Genomic DNA, 15,552 nt, shown 5'->3' on the forward strand with positions numbered 1-15,552 from the left:
GCCGCTCCGCCGCCGCCGCAAGAAATTACACGACGACGCTGCCATTCCTGAATCAGGCCGCACGACGGTAGCCGCACGTCCCGACAGTTTGATTAATAGCCTTAATTAAGATATTTAATTGCTTTTATTTTTATTTCCTGCGCCGGGCTTGTACATAATGGCGTCGTCGCGACAGCGCGCCTCGGCTAGGGCACGTCGGCGGTGTCCGAGGAGCAGGGGGAGATCGGGCGACAAGGAGCGAGCCGGGGGGAACCTGGAGGACAAGAGGGGACACGACGACGACGAGGGCTCCTCTGTATTCCCAGAGGCGCCCGCAGAAAACAGCGTGATCTCGAGGAACACGTCATAAGCCTCGTGCAGTGCCAACACACTCGCATTAACACACACACACACACGCATGCCCGTCCGTCCGCGCGATCTCGCCGTCGCGGCGACGTTAACAATTAGTCCTGAATTGTGCCCGAGCCGAAGTTTTGCGATCCTGTTTTCGACCGCAATGTTCCACTTGACGGCAATTTGATACTCTGAAGCCTATTCTGATTGTGTCTAAGCTAACAGCTTCGTTGGGACGCCCTCTGAGGAACCCGCGAGTGACAAATTGTGTCACTCGAGTAGGACCTTTATTTTTCTTTATAAATTCAATCTCCATCAGTCATCTAGAATCTATAAATGTTAGACGGTATTCGGTTCGAAAATAGGGTAGAAGTGTCAATTTGATTATATTTAAATCCACAACAACTTGCACACACAGAGATGCTCTCTTAAGAACCCGCAAGCGGAAAATTGTGCGTTTCCATTCTGCTATTTTGAGACGTCGGACAGGATTTTAGTTTTTTGTACAAATAAAATCTCCACTATAGTAATCTAGAATTTATAGATTGACAGTTGAGCGAAAAAGTAGAACCAAAAACTTCGACTCGGGTGTTTCCTTCAACGTTAGCAGGGAGCGCGGCGTGAGAATGATGGACCTCGTCGAGCTCCAAGCGGACAGAGTCGCCGCCGTCCATTAAGCGAAATCTACGATAGAAGTCGCTACAATCTACAATCTACATACAATCAAAGTCCCAAACCGTAATGTCGTAAGAAAATCGGCCAATCGCGGCCAATCATTGTCCTTGCGACCGAAGGATAATCGATCGCGATCGGTCAATTTTCTTCGGACCTTACGATTTAGAACCTTACGGCTTTTATTGTAGACTCCGCTGCAGATTCTCGCGCGATGATCAACAACTTCTCACATACACACGCATGACGCATCCAACGGGGCTATAATTCGCCGGCTGCGCGCACGTAGACCTGCGGAAAGGGTGGCGACTGATAACGTCCTGAGCCCTTGATCCGACGTCTGGCGACGGTCGTGGCTTGGGACAATACGGGTAATCACGTATGAAGGAATCGGTGATTGTTTCATTTTCGCGCGCGCGCGCGCGCGCGCGCCGAGAGGGAAGCGGGGGCGGCCTGTCCGAGGCGCCATGAGGGAGCGAGACGGACCAACCTCCGTCCAGGGGGAAGCCAGGGATCTGTCTGTGTTTCTTGTCCTTGTCGCTTATCCCTTTCGGACGGTCACCTTCGGCTACTTCGGCCGCGCACGTACGAGATGCGGCGCGGCAAGACGAAGCAACGAGCGAGCGAATGAACGGACAGACGGACGTGCCAACTCGTGCTCGTGCGGCTCAACCGGGGTGGCTTCAGGGGTGGCTCCGTAGGAGTCGTGGATGAGCGAGTCGTGAGGCTTGCGAGCCCGGCGAGTACGTGTGTATCTCTGGGGTGCGGAGGAAACGCGCGCTCCAGCCTGGTGCGACGGCGGCGGGGGCGGAGGAGGGTCGAGGGAGGAGGCGGCGAGATGTGGATGGAGCAGCTCTCTCAGAATGGAACAATCAGCCGAGAATCAAGCGACCACTTGTTCCATATGCAGGGACGAGACGGACGCCGGTCGCGCTCCTCCAAGTACTCCGCTTTCGGCGCCGGGCCCCGGACACAATGGGGACCGTGACAATTATTGCAATTATCGCCGAAACTCCCGGAGAGAACGCGAAAGCGGCAAGGATATACACCCGGCGTTAAACCGCGCCATTTCGATGCAAATCTAAGCTCGCTCGCTCGCGTTCCGCTCAAACGCGCCGTGATGTCTCTCTCTCTCTCTCTCTCTCTCTCTCTCTCTTCCCTCTCCCCCCCCCTCTCTCTCTCTCTCTCTCTCTCTCTCTCTTTCTCTTTCTCTCTGAGCCACTTTCTCCGCCATGGGCAGTCCTTGCGCATCCACGCACGCACGCACGCATCTCGCGGTGACAATGAACGCGCAATCTCGGGCGGTTAAGGAGCGCGAGGGAAAGCGCGACGCCGGTGTTATTCCGTGGGTAACAACTCGAGCGAAAAATTATTATCCTCATGAAGCATAAGGCCCTCATGAAGATAAGGCTGAAAGTAGGGTGCCCTAAAAAGGATGCCTCATTATTGTTACCACATCAGATCCCGAGATGGATCTTTTAGGGATAGCTTGGATTTTACGGAAATAAGGCTTTGATAAGGAAAGCTGATGATGGCTTTGGAATTGGATTTTTTAGGAATGCCTTAGATTTAATAAATAAGGCTTTGATAGGGAAAGCTGAGAAAAGTCTTGGGAGGATTTTTTTAGGGATGCCTTAGGTTTTACGAAATAACACTTTAACATGGAAAATTGATGTGGGCCTTAGAAGGATCTTTTAAGAGAAAGAGAGAGAGAGAGAGAGAGAGAGAGAGAGAGAGAGAGAGAGAGAGAGAGAGGGAGGGAGAGAGAGAGAGAGAATGCTTTTCTAGATGTACAAAATCAAGTTTTGTTGTAGAAAATTAATAAGATTTAAAGCGTGCAATAAAATTGTCATAGTATTGTTTTAGTAGGTACGCTCTATTTGGTTCTTTTAAAGATTTCTTAATTACACAGCAATTAAAAACGAATTTTATTAGTTTCATTAGTTGCCATATTCATTAGTCTCTTCCAAGGATTTTTCTAGCATTGCCTTCGTTTTGAAATGCAGCAAACTTTAATAAAAAACAGTGGCAGGATTTTTATGTGTAAAGAAAAAGCTATATTTTATCGTAAAGTATGCTATAATTTTTAAATAAAAAATTTTTATCGTATAACAATGTTATAAAGAAGTAAAGAGATTACAGTCTAAATTTCTTGGAATGAAAAGAACGAATATTGCCTCATAAAATCCCTGTTAATATTTCCTTACGAGGCACTCACAATATTGCCTTATAAGGACCCGTTGAACCATTTGTTACACGTCCTTGTAGGGCCTTTATCTTTCTATCCCTACTAGAGCCCGACTAACGTTAGGCAAAAATAATCAGGTCCTTATCAGAGGATTCCAATTAATTTTCCTACTCGGGAAACGCTCAATCACTAGCAAGATGGAACCCAGAGTCTGACGAGTCGAAGATGTCGACGTGTCGCGTGCCGAATTTCGAACGCGACATTGCGGATTGTAATATAGCCGCGGATACGGCTGCAAACTGGTTTGCAGATATTGCGAACATTGGGAAACGACGTGATGTGTAGGACTGTGGATAATTATACGCGATTAGCCAGCCGGCTCGGAACGATTGACACTCGATCCGTCAGCGGACAGTGTCGCGCTAATGGAAAATGTCTGACACGGCGTGACTCGCTGCGCGAAACTGCCGCTCGCAGCCGCGGAACGAACGAGCGTCGCACGCGTTGATTGCGTTTTCAATTCCGCCCCGTCGCCGCGAGTTTCGCGAGCGCGCGAGCGCGAGAACCGCGCCGACCACCGCCGCCGTCATCAACAACGCGTGCCGAAACTACAAAGCGCAGAAAGAGAGACGAGAGACCACGTCGCGATACAAAGAAGAAAATTTCTAAAGAGCACTCGTCGACGACGGTGCGCGCGTATAATGTCGTCGTCGTCGCGGGTGCACGCGCGATCGCGACGCGACTAACGATGGTTGGTCTCCGAGCATTGCGGGAGAAAGGAAAGAATAAAGAGGAAGAGAGCAGCGAAGGAGACAGAGAGACAGAGGGAGAGAGAGGGAGAGACAGAGGGCGAGAGACAGAGAGAGAGAGAGAGAGAGAGCCGATAGATAACGCGCATACGAACCCCGCGCATAAATGACAATGCCGGCTGCCGGTGGTGCTGATAAAGTGTCGCGCGCGCCTCTGTTTCTCCCGTCCGCCCTTCTAACAACTCTCTCTCCTCCCACCCCCCCCTCTCTCTCTCTCTCTCTCTCGGTAGGACCTCATCGTCGAGAAGGGGACGGCGGGCGAACGATCTCTCGCGCTCTCACAGCTTCGCGCGGAGGGCGCCGCAGCCACCCCTCGTGGCGGTTATTGTTGCGGTTAGCGGTAACCCTCCGACGACGAAGTTAATTGGGCAACGATTGTGCGCCGGATGCGCTGCTTTTCTTCCTCCCCGTCGGAGAGAGCAGGGCACGTTGACCCCTGTGAGCGACGAAAGTCTCGTTACGAGAACAAAGCTCTCGCGCGGCCTCTCCTCCTCGGCAGCTCGACTAAACGCCGCGGAAGCTCTCTCTCGATTTTATTTCTTTTTCTCTTTCTCGCTCTTCCTTCCTCTCGCCGACGACGACTCGTCTCGTCGTGCCGGTCGATCCGGTGACAGTTTCAAATTCGTTTCAAGTCTCCCGGTGATTTTTATCTCAACGATCGGTCGTTTTCTTTTCTCCTTCACGTTCGTTTCACATTGTCGCTCGCGACGTATCGCTCCTTTTTCTCCTTCAGCCTCGTTTTATAGCGCTTAATGATTTTTAACTCGACAACCGACCGTCTTCTCCTCCTCCTCCTCCTCCTCCTCCTTCGGCCCGGTAAAGAGATTGAGAGGCGTAAGAAATTAGAGACGACGAGGGTTAGATTCTCATTTCCGTCTTCGCTCGTTTCGACGTGATACAAAACCGCTAGGGATCCGAAAAAGAAGAACGAAAGGGCGGCGATCCATCATACGCGGGGAAAATATCGTAACGAGAATTGCAACGAAATTTTTGTAATCTTGGACCATACAGAGGTACGGACCGAAAGTGCTGTTAAATTTGTTTAAAAGTGGTCTTACCGCGCGCGATATTACAATCGGAACTCGAAAGTCTTATCTCATCTCGTTTAGTTTCTCCGCTCTTCGCTTATTGTTCTGCGTTAATTCGTATTACAATGTCGTTATAGTTCAGCTTCGCAAGAAGAGATATAATTTTAACGTGCAATTTTTACTATAATATTTCATACCTGTTTAATACTTTATAAATTTTTATTTCCTTTTGCTGGGCGATAATAACTTAAAAGAAACGCAGCCGCCAGCTGATTTCAGCTGAATTACGACGCGAAGGTATAAACACGACTCGTGCGATTTCTTTAACCCACCGTCGTGTCGTAGAATGGGCAATTTTCTCATTATTTCTCTCTTCAGACGATTCTGCTTTCATCGAGCATCATTGAGATGACAGACCCGGCACTGAAGCACGCGGAAAACAGTGACGGACAAATCGACAGGTACTGGCAATAGCAGGACGGATGAGAAGCCTCGAGGCCCCTGAACGTATCTATTGGACTCGCAGAGAGTCAACACTTTCTTTCTCGGGCAGTTTCTCCCGCTGTGCGCGTCTCAGACGCTCGCGTCCGGCGATCAATACCGTGCTGGCCGGCATCGATTTTGCGCGTAATTGCATCCACTTGGGCGTTCTCGCACAGAAACCCAGTGACATTGACGTTAGCCCCCGGGCTGCGGCTGGCCCACCCCTTATAGGCCGGTAACACTAACGTTCCCCTCGGCAAGAATACTCAATGGGAACTGACCTTGCCCACGCGCGAGGCCGTTGCAATTGCCGAGGATAACGGTGGGCGCGCCAAATTCGCCGGTCCCTCCAGGGACGCGCAGGAAAACGCCTGATGACAGCTTTATTAATCGACGCGAATTAATTCGCGCAGATCGCGTCTGAGAATCGGCTGGAGATGTGCGCGTTTCGGTAGTCCTTCCGCTTCCATCCACGGGATCGATTGCTTTGTGAAGCGTGTGAGAAAAAGATAGACATTTATTTACATTCCGAATAAAGGCGTAGGCGTCTGTTTTTAGGGATTCCTTTAAACATTCTCTCTTCGCCGCTAAATCGCACAGCGAGTCACTTGCTTTAATTCAAACAAATAATTGTCCATATAACTCCGACTCCAATATTAATTTTTCGACCCGTGTTTATTAAGATTCTTTCCTCCATTTTGTCCTGGACCTCTTTTCTTAAACACCCTGTATATATATATATATATATATATCTGTCAAACGGTATGTTTTTCGTCTCGTCTCGGCCACGGTGTTTAACCGGCAAAGTCGCACTTCCGGCGGCTCGATCGGGGACAACGATGCTCGGTCGTGTTTCGGCGACGTGAAGGCGATTCCGCGATGTCCTGTCGAAGCTCGCTTATTCCTTCTCACACGTGGAAAATTCGACGCCGAGTAGAGACGATTCGAAGTCACAGCGTAATTACGCACACGTCGTAGGGAACTCTACGCCGCACAAAAAGCAATCTCGACGAGGAAACGAGTGGCTTAATTTTATCGGGAAAAAATAATAACGTAAAACAGTCGTCTGTCAAGTGCCGGCTGACTGCGCCGCGAGAGCCCGCCCCCCTCCCCTCCCCCCACCCCACCCCGTCACGCTTCCGGCCCATAATGAGATTTTGTACTCGTTCCTAACGAAATAAATATTCTCCGTCTCTCGTTGTACATATACAGAGTCTCTGAAAAGAGAGATTCAGGATTTTAAAGACGGATGGTACTCACAAAATGGAAAAACGTCCTAATAAACGTGGGTCGAAAAATTAATATTGTCCGAGTTATGGTTATTTGTAATTTGGAATTAAAGCAAGCAACTTGTGTGTGCTCGCTTCTGCTACACGGCCATATATTTAAAATGTATTTATACCATTTTTTTATTAGAGTGATTATACACGATTCATTCTTACCGTACTATGAAAACTTTGCGATGGTTCTCTGCGACTCACGAGGACACGTGACTGACAATTGCATTGCGAAGCGTGTGGGAAAAAGATAGACATTTATTTACATTCCGAATAAAGGCGTAGGCGTCTGTTTTTAGGGATTCCTTTAAATATTCTCTCTTCGCCGCTAAATCGCACAGCGAGTCACTTGCTTTAATTCAAACAAATAATTGTCCATATAACTCCGACTCCAATATTAATTTTTCGACCCGTGTTTATTAAGATTCTTTCCTCCATTTTGTCCTGGACCTCTTTTCTTAAACACCCTGTATATATATATATATATATATCTGTCAAACGGTATGTTTTTCGTCTCGTCTCGGCCACGGTGTTTAACCGGCAAAGTCGCACTTCCGGCGGCTCGATCGGGGACAACGATGCTCGGTCGTGTTTCGGCGAGGCGAGGTGAATTACTCTGCGAGATAGGAAGGGTGCATAACAGCTAAACGGACAATCGCCGACGCATCCGGACAGATCGCGGCTATGATGCGCCGGTACATGGAAAGACAGAGAGAGAGAGAGAGAGAGAGAGAGAGAGGGGGGAGGGGGAGAGGGGGAGAGGGGGAGAGAGAGGCCGATGGGCCGCGCGGAGAAGAACGGAGAGAGGAGAGACGTGTCCCTCTCAGCGGGCAGCAGCTCGTTACTCGCGAGCCGCGGCTCGTCTTCTCGTGGGATCGCGTCTGCGGCTACCAGACACGATTGTACTACACGAAGACGCAGCGACGTGAACCTGGCGCCCGTCTCGAACGAAAAAGGAAAGGAGGAAACTTCTCAATGCGGTTTATCCGTGTGTATGCACGCAGTTACTTCGTCTCTGCGAGTTTTGTGCCGCGCCTCTCGTTTCGTGAGCGCTCCGAGGGACCAAAGAGTGACGGGACGATAAAAAAAAAGTAGACAATGCCGACGACTGAACAGAAGATCGTATGCGATATTACCGACCCTGAAAGGTACCGAGTGCCGAAAACGGCCTTAAAAATATCAAAGCCTACACAGTGATTGTGCTGAATCGTCCCGCTAACGTACGTTCGACAATATTCAAGGTCTCGCAAGCGAGCGCGTTGCCGTCACGGTAACTTTAATGTCAATGCAGAACCAATTTCTGCTCCGAAAAAAAGCATTTCCGAGAAACACTTGCCTCTGCTCCTCCACGTTTACGTCGTGCTTTTTCCCCATCGACTACTCTACAACCCAATCTCAATTTCTATTCTAATCTCTTCCGATCAAATGATCGTTCTAATTAACCAATCACCCCTAATCCAACCATCTCAGTCGGATGCTAAAAAATACCAAGCCGAACGCGATCACCGGACGGCCCCGGACGGCCGAATGTCAACCGCGGCTGCGGCGCCGGGGAGAAGGTCGTCGCGGGTAGATCCTGCGGCAGCGAGGATCCGCGCGCGAACATGGCCGAGTTGTCGACCGAGAATCGCCGCGACGCTTTCGTATTTTCCCCGCGACTTAACTCCTCCTTAATATTTCACAACGAATTTATACGACGCTCCCGTAGCGACCTCGAGCCGCGGGAGTAAAGCGAGAGAGAGAGAGAGAGAGAGAGAGAGAGAGAGAGAGAGAGAGAGAGAGAGAGAGAGAGAGAGAGAGAGAAGAGAGAGAGGAGAGAGAGAGAGAGAGAGAAACGCCTGGCTCCTGCTGCTCGCCTCAGCGCGTTGATGGCGCAGGAGGCCCCGCGGCGCGACGCCTCCGACGCAAATCCTGGAACACGCGTCTCGCGAGCGCGCGCGCATAAAGAGTTCGCCGGCTAATATCGCGGTGGCACGCAAGCACACACACGCACACACACGCACACACAAATACGCATACACGGCATACACGCACCGTCGCCGCCGCCGCCGCCGCCGCCGCCGTATTGTTCGCCGTCCGGGGGCCCGGCGGGCCGCTAATTGCGCATTGTACAGCATTGTTGCTCTCGGCCGGTTAACTCCTATCGACCTGCTATCTTCATATAAAGTAACGCAAAACAACATAATTAATTGCCAGTCTCGCGAGCATTGTTAGACGATAAATAACGCGACGGGACCTGCGTCCAATTAAAATATTCAGCAAGACAAACAACAATGGGACGACCCTCCCTCGGTCGTGCGCGCTTCTCGGACTCGCGCTTCTTTCCTTCCTATCCGCGCGCTCGGCTGGCTGGCGGCCCGCCGCCGTGCTCGGACGGTCTCTCGACGGTCTTTTCTTCTTCTCCCCCCTTCTCCTCCTCCTCCTCGGCGGGTCCCGCGGTGGTTAAACCGCGCAGGTGGAAGAGATACGAGCCTGTAGCCGCGATCCTCGCGCAAAAAACGAAACGTGATATCGCGTGCGGCGTAATCACTGTTATGCCCGTATTGTTGTTGCGGAGCCCGGCCGGCGGGCGGGAGGGGGTGAGGGGGGAGAGGTCTTCTTTTTGCACACGCACGCACGTGTATGCGTGTGTGCGCGCGCGTACGATCGGCGCGGAATGTGGGACGGCGGGCTTTTCCGTCGCGGGCTCTCGCGATAGCTCGGCGGGACTTTTCTGCGTCGCCCACATCGCCTGGTCGGACAACAACGAGGATCGAACCAGCCGCCCGGCTGCGGCCGGTGAGAACGCGTGAACGGCGGCGCGTCGTTGCGTTCTCCGTGGGCACGGCGATTTCCCCGTTGTCTGGGAAAATCGCCGCTGCCGATGCCTCTAATTATACGCGCGGCCGATGCTGAAGTGCATCAAGCGCGCGCGCGCGTGTGTGTGTGTGTGTGTGCGCGCCCGCTCTCTTCGCGAGCATTCTCACCACGGGAAATTCCCGTTTCCCGACCGTGTAATTATGTAATTGAATAAACGCCGTCGCGCGTACGTGTGCACTTTTGCGAGATGCTGGCTGCCCTGTCGGTTGTCCCCCTTTCTCTCTCTCTCTCTCTCTCTCTCTCTCTCTGTCTCGAGCCCGATCGTCGTCGAGCAACGTCCGCGCGTGTGCGATTCGAGACAGCGGGCGATCTTCGAAACGACGATTATTGTCGGAGCGAGCCGCGTTTAGCGATAATTAATTCGCACGAGGCGTCCGGGGGGGGGGGGAGAGGGGGAATTTTGCGCACGATGTTTCGACGTCTCGATTACTTCGTCGGCTGCCCGCCGACACCCGCTTTCTAATACGCAACGAACGGGCCTTTTTTGTCCGCGTGCGATTCCGAGTGAAACTCGAATCGCGGCCGATAAGTGCGCGCCGATACGCACCGCTTCGTCGCGTTGGCTTGCGTAAGGCACCTCGCTCTTGTTTTGACCCACGACGCATGTCGGGCGGGACATTTTTACGAATTCGAGAGCAATCTCTGCGCCGTGTCTTCTGACCAAGCCGCCGTGACGAGATTGAGATTAGTTTCATTCATTCTGTCGCCGTGGCCTCCGGTAAGAACATGCTTTATCCTTTCCGCTTTGCTCTTTTCTTTTCTACTTCAACAACGGTATCTGCTAATGGCGGTACCGACGTAACGAAGGGGAACACACTCTCAACGGATCAATCTGGAGACTCGTACAGCGCACTGATGAGGATACACGCTGTATCGCGATTTTCGCAGGGCAGAGCGTCGAGGAGAAATTAAGACACGTAGGGGTAGATTCGCAAAACGCTTTGTTTATGTATAAATAAAGTGGAAGAGAAATGGGCACGCGCGTCAACTCGCTGTGTGAGACGAATATAGTTTAGCGCAATGTCACAAATGGCAGAGAGAGAGAGAGAGAGAGAGAGAGAGAGAGAGAGGGGGGAGAGAGAGAGAGAGAGAGAGAGGAGAGAGAGAGAGGGGGGGAGAGAGAGAGAGAGAGAGAGAGAGAGCGAGCGAGCAACCTTTACCAGGGCGTTTTTCCCATCAAAAAATCGCAGCAATTGGCCGGTGGACAATTTGACCGTTGAAATTCTGCAAAATCTACGGACGCGGCCCGGTCTCCTTATTTATCAAGTGCTACGCCTATCGGAGGCTTGATCTCAAGATTTTATTTTCGATCTAAAAACTGTCTCGTGGCTATTTATTCTGGAGGATTAATGGAGATTTAACTAATGTAGAAACTAACGTTCTACTCGGTGCTTATAAATGACAAAGCTGTGAATTAAGAGGGGATTTGCATGCGGAGTAGCTCGTTTTCAAGGCTATTTTTACGAATTTTTTTCAATAAAACCGGTAGGATCAATGGACTTGAAATTTTCACAGTGTATTCATTAATGTTCAAAGTATACAATTAATTTGTCACTATCTGTATGGAAAGTATACATAAAACTTTAAACGCGTTTATCTGGGAACACCATTTCCTTAAACTGTCGACACGATTACGCAAAAACTACTGAACCGAATAACTTGAAATTTTTACACAATATATAGTAGACATGTAGTTTTCGGCCCTACCTCGAGCACGGTTATATTTTATTTTATTCATTTTTTTAAACATGATCGATTTTATTGACATTATGATTTATCTTGACGATTCATGAAAACGCACCCGTGAGTCGCGTGTAAACAAACATCGCGAGGAAAAAAAAACAGCGTTCGGTTTCGCGGATAACTGCGCTTTGTCGAAAAACGAGCTCCTTGTTTCGCGTGAATTCTGACTTGCGGCGGCAACGATAAATATATGTATTGAATTTCGAGCGGAATCGCATCACGCAAATCCGTCACGTGTGAAAAATTTCGTTTCGTCCCGAAACGGGCGATTTCCGAAATGCGTCAAAATATACAAGCTCCGCGTTTGTTTTCTCTGTGACTTTGCGATGACCGCTGAATTTATCGCGGGCAGAATAATCACAAACTCCGCGTATCGTGACGCTATTTTAATGCGCGATTTTAATACGCGATTTTCTGCTCAAAATAATTGGACATTCGGTGAATTGAACAAAGGATATCAAGGATTGACGTCTTTAAGAAATATTCGACAGCTCAGATAGTTGGTAAACAAGACGATTATATCGAGCAGTCTATTTCAATGGATGACGTAAACACGTACAAGTGAAATTTCAACACACTGAGAGAAAAGCGTTTGATATTTCCAACTATAATTGCGTGATAAAATATTTGTAATTGGGAAAAACCGGTGTCTCTAGCAAACATTTTATTATTGTTTTCACTATTGCGCTATTGTAATATATTCTACTGTGATCTTCACGTTGGAAAAGAATATTACTGGTTCTAAAACTGACTGCGATTTAATAAGATCGATCGACTACTTCTCTCAGTGTGGACGCAAAGCTAGGTAAAAATCGCAATGACTTAGGTGACTTCGCAAACACCCACCACCTCAAAACTTCAAATCATTTTCATTTCTCGGACTCACCGATTACCGGGAACTCAGGATCGGCCACGATTTGCCGCAACTCTGCAACAAAAACATGACATCGTCGATTAGTTATGGCGATCAACAGCCCGATAAGAAAAATACGCGAATTTGCGCTATTTTGCGAAAGTTGTAACCGAGCGATTTTTAGATCGATTCTATCGCAAAGTTTCGGATCGCACAGAGCGAAATGCACATGGCAAACGCATAAACCTACCTTCAAGTCGATCCTGCTCGGCCCGAACCGGGTCCTCCGGTACAGCAGCCGCATCCACCAAAACTGTGTCGTCCAGGAGAAGCCGCACCCACTAAGCTCTCTACCATATCTGAAACGAAAAGAGAGCATTCCGATTAATTATATGCAGAGAAAGAGGCAGAGGGACAGAGAAAGAGAGAAAGAGAGATTCAGAATAGTGTATCTTTCACTTGAAATTATGAAAACGATGAGAGGATTTTAAATGTTGCTTACCCTCAAGATTCAAGGATGTGGCCGCTGCTCAAGAAAACACTAATCCGCGGGATAATCGCGCGCGCGAAATACCTCAACGCGTTTCACGACCGAAAAGATCGGGAATCACGCGCGACAACGTCCGATCCGTTTCCGTTCGCGTCAAGGACTGTTATGGCTGCTATGGTAATTGCTCTTATATACGTATGTTGTTATTTCCGAGGTCACGCGACCTTGAGCCGACGAGAGCGCTGTGTCGCGCTAGACTCGTGCCCATATTGACTCAACGTTCTTCGTGTCACAATACTAACACTGCACATTAATTTGTAGCGTTTAATTCCCCCTTAACGCTGCAAGCGCCGGCGATTAACGCGACCTACTTCTCCGCGACCGGAGCGGTCGCAGGTTCCTGAATGAGCGCGTTGTGCAGAGGCAAAAATGTGTATTTTCGTCCATTTTAATTTGACTCAATGTCGAGAGCGTCGTTGAATAAATCGTCGGGTAATTTTTGCGAGGAATCACAAACCGGTCAATTTTCGTGCATTTGCTCAAAATCGCGAAGAGACAATCTCTATACGATAATAGCAGCCGCTCGCAGCGATCGGCTGCGATATTTCTTGAAATATGAGAAACTTGCGTCTGCGACAATTGGCCGGTGGAAAATTTGATCGCCGAAATTCTGCAAAATCTTCGGTTTACTTATTTATCAAGCTACGCCTATCGGAGGTTTGATCCCAAGACTATTTTCGACCTAAAAAAAATTTTCGACCTGTCTCGTGGCTATTTATTCTGAAGGATTAATCGAGATTTATCTAATGTAGAAACTAAAGTTTCACTCGACGCTTGTAAATGACAAAGTTGTAGATTAAGGGGGGGATTTACATGCGGAGCAGCCCGTTTTCAAGGCTATTTTTACGAATCTTTTTAACAGAAACCGGTAGGATCAATGGACTTGAAATTTTCACAGTGTATTCATTAATGTTCAAAGTATAAAATAAATTTGTTACTATCTATATGGAAAATATACATAAAACTTTAAACGCGTTTATCTAGAAACACCATTTCCTTAACACGATTACGCAAAAACTACTGAACCAAATAACTTGAAATTTTTACACAATATACTGTGGACATGTAATTCTCGCCCCTATCTCGAGCATAGTTATATTTTATTTTAGTCATTCTTTTAAACATGATTACAAATCGAAAAAAAGTTTCATTTTCGATAATCTTTTGTTGCACAGTCATTATTTTTCCAAACTTGGCTTCACTGCCTTCATTTTGGTACGGGCTATAATGATAACCGTATATTTAAAAAATTTTTCTCACTTTTTGGTTTCAGAGTGGTGAGAGACTCGGAATTATGTCGACAGCAAACATAGAGCTCGCAAACGGATGACTGCATTTTCATCTAGAATTACAAATTGGATCGGTCCTTGTGATTCAATAAAATTTATTTTATACTTTGGACATTAATGAATACACTGCGAAAATTTCAAGTCCATTGATCTTACCGTTTCTGTTGAACAAAAATTCGTAAAAATAGTATTGAAAACGGCCTTCGGCCGTGTAATTTCCCCTTAATATGAGCCTCGGGGCGAAAAATCAGTGTCAAATGGAACGAACATCGAGGTCGAAGGCAGACTGAAAATTCCTCGGGACGATGATGGCCGTTCGCGCCGCGCTAACAGCCCCTCGTTGCGTCCGCGGCCCCTGTGTGAGCAGCGGCGGTCTGCTCTCTCTCTCTCTCTCTCTCTCTCTCTCTCTCTCTCTCTCGAGCGCGATACGCATGCCGGCGACTTATATCAGCAAGAAATTGCCTTCAGGAAACAAGGCATTCTGCATTCTCGCACGCTCTAACGACGTGGGCATCTTTCGAGAGACGAGAGCTCGGGCGCCTCCATCTCGTCCGGATGTACGAAGTAGCGGCGCGGCGCGGCGCGCCGCGCTGCGCCGCGCCGCGCGAGTGAACGCGCTCTCGTGCGCGCGTATGCACGTACGTCCATTATCACACATTAGAGGAAGCTGAGACGTTCGCGGTCAGCCGCGGATAATGTAAATCCGCTCGCTCTCGAGCATTGTAATGCGCGCGCTACGAGAGACCGCTCCGCGCACTTTCCCTCTCCCGCATCACGCGGACGCATCGCATGAATTTGCTCTCTCTCTCTCTCTCTCTCTCTCTCCCTCTGTCGCTTCTCCTTCTTCTTCCTCTCCCCCCCCTCTCTCTCTCTCTCTCTCTCTCATCGAGTCGTTCTTTCGCAAATCTCGCGAGCCCGCACTTTCCCTCTTTGTCTTCGTCTTCTCCGCCGACCCTTCGCGCCTCCACTTCTTCCGCCGTTCTTTCTCCTCGCCATCTCCGGTCTTTATCCCGCGCCGACTCCCTCCTGCCGCCTTCTCTCTTCTTCGTTTCTTCATCTTATCTACGCGCGCTTTACTCTCCTCCTCCTCCTCCTCCTCCTCCCCCTCGGCGCCGAGCGTCTCTCTTCCGCTCGCCGACTGAGCGCGTTATTTATTGCCAGCAGCGGCGACCACGGCCGCAAAACTTCAAGCACGCGCGCGCGTGTAACTTTCTGCGTGCGGCTTTTTACAGCGGGCATTACAATACGCGGGCGAGCGCGGGCATATGCGCATTATACTGTCCGCGTGATTCATTACCGGTCCGATCCTCCGGCTGGCCTCTTGAGAAAATACGGAAACTATAATTGCGCGAGACTTATGACGGGCCGACAAGCGCGAGCTGGTTCCCCGGATAATGCGGACGCGGCGCTCGCGACCGCCGCGAGATCGTATCGCTCGATCACTTCATTCGGCCATACCTCATCCCTT

The 15,552-nt window shown here is 49.4% G+C and overlaps 1 protein-coding gene across 1 annotated transcript in view; it reads right to left on the bottom strand.

Annotated features, from left to right (window-relative positions):
* The window catches only part of LOC105185340 (uncharacterized), a 55,643-nt gene extending 41,079 nt beyond the window's left edge, over nucleotides 1-14,564 (bottom strand). The window contains exons 1-3 of the mRNA XM_025301441.1: nucleotides 14,547-14,564; nucleotides 12,496-12,586; nucleotides 12,279-12,320 (exon numbers count right to left, since the gene is read on the bottom strand). Coding sequence (XP_025157226.1) covers nucleotides 12,279-12,320; nucleotides 12,496-12,586; nucleotides 14,547-14,564 — 151 coding nt within the window. The remainder of the gene's footprint in view (nucleotides 1-12,278; nucleotides 12,321-12,495; nucleotides 12,587-14,546) is intronic.
* Nucleotides 14,565-15,552: the final 988 nt, after the last annotated feature.

Source organism: Harpegnathos saltator, unplaced genomic scaffold (assembly GCF_003227715.2).
Source record: "Harpegnathos saltator strain DR-91 unplaced genomic scaffold, Hsal_v8.6 scaffold418, whole genome shotgun sequence".
Taxonomy (NCBI): domain Eukaryota; kingdom Metazoa; phylum Arthropoda; class Insecta; order Hymenoptera; family Formicidae; genus Harpegnathos; species Harpegnathos saltator.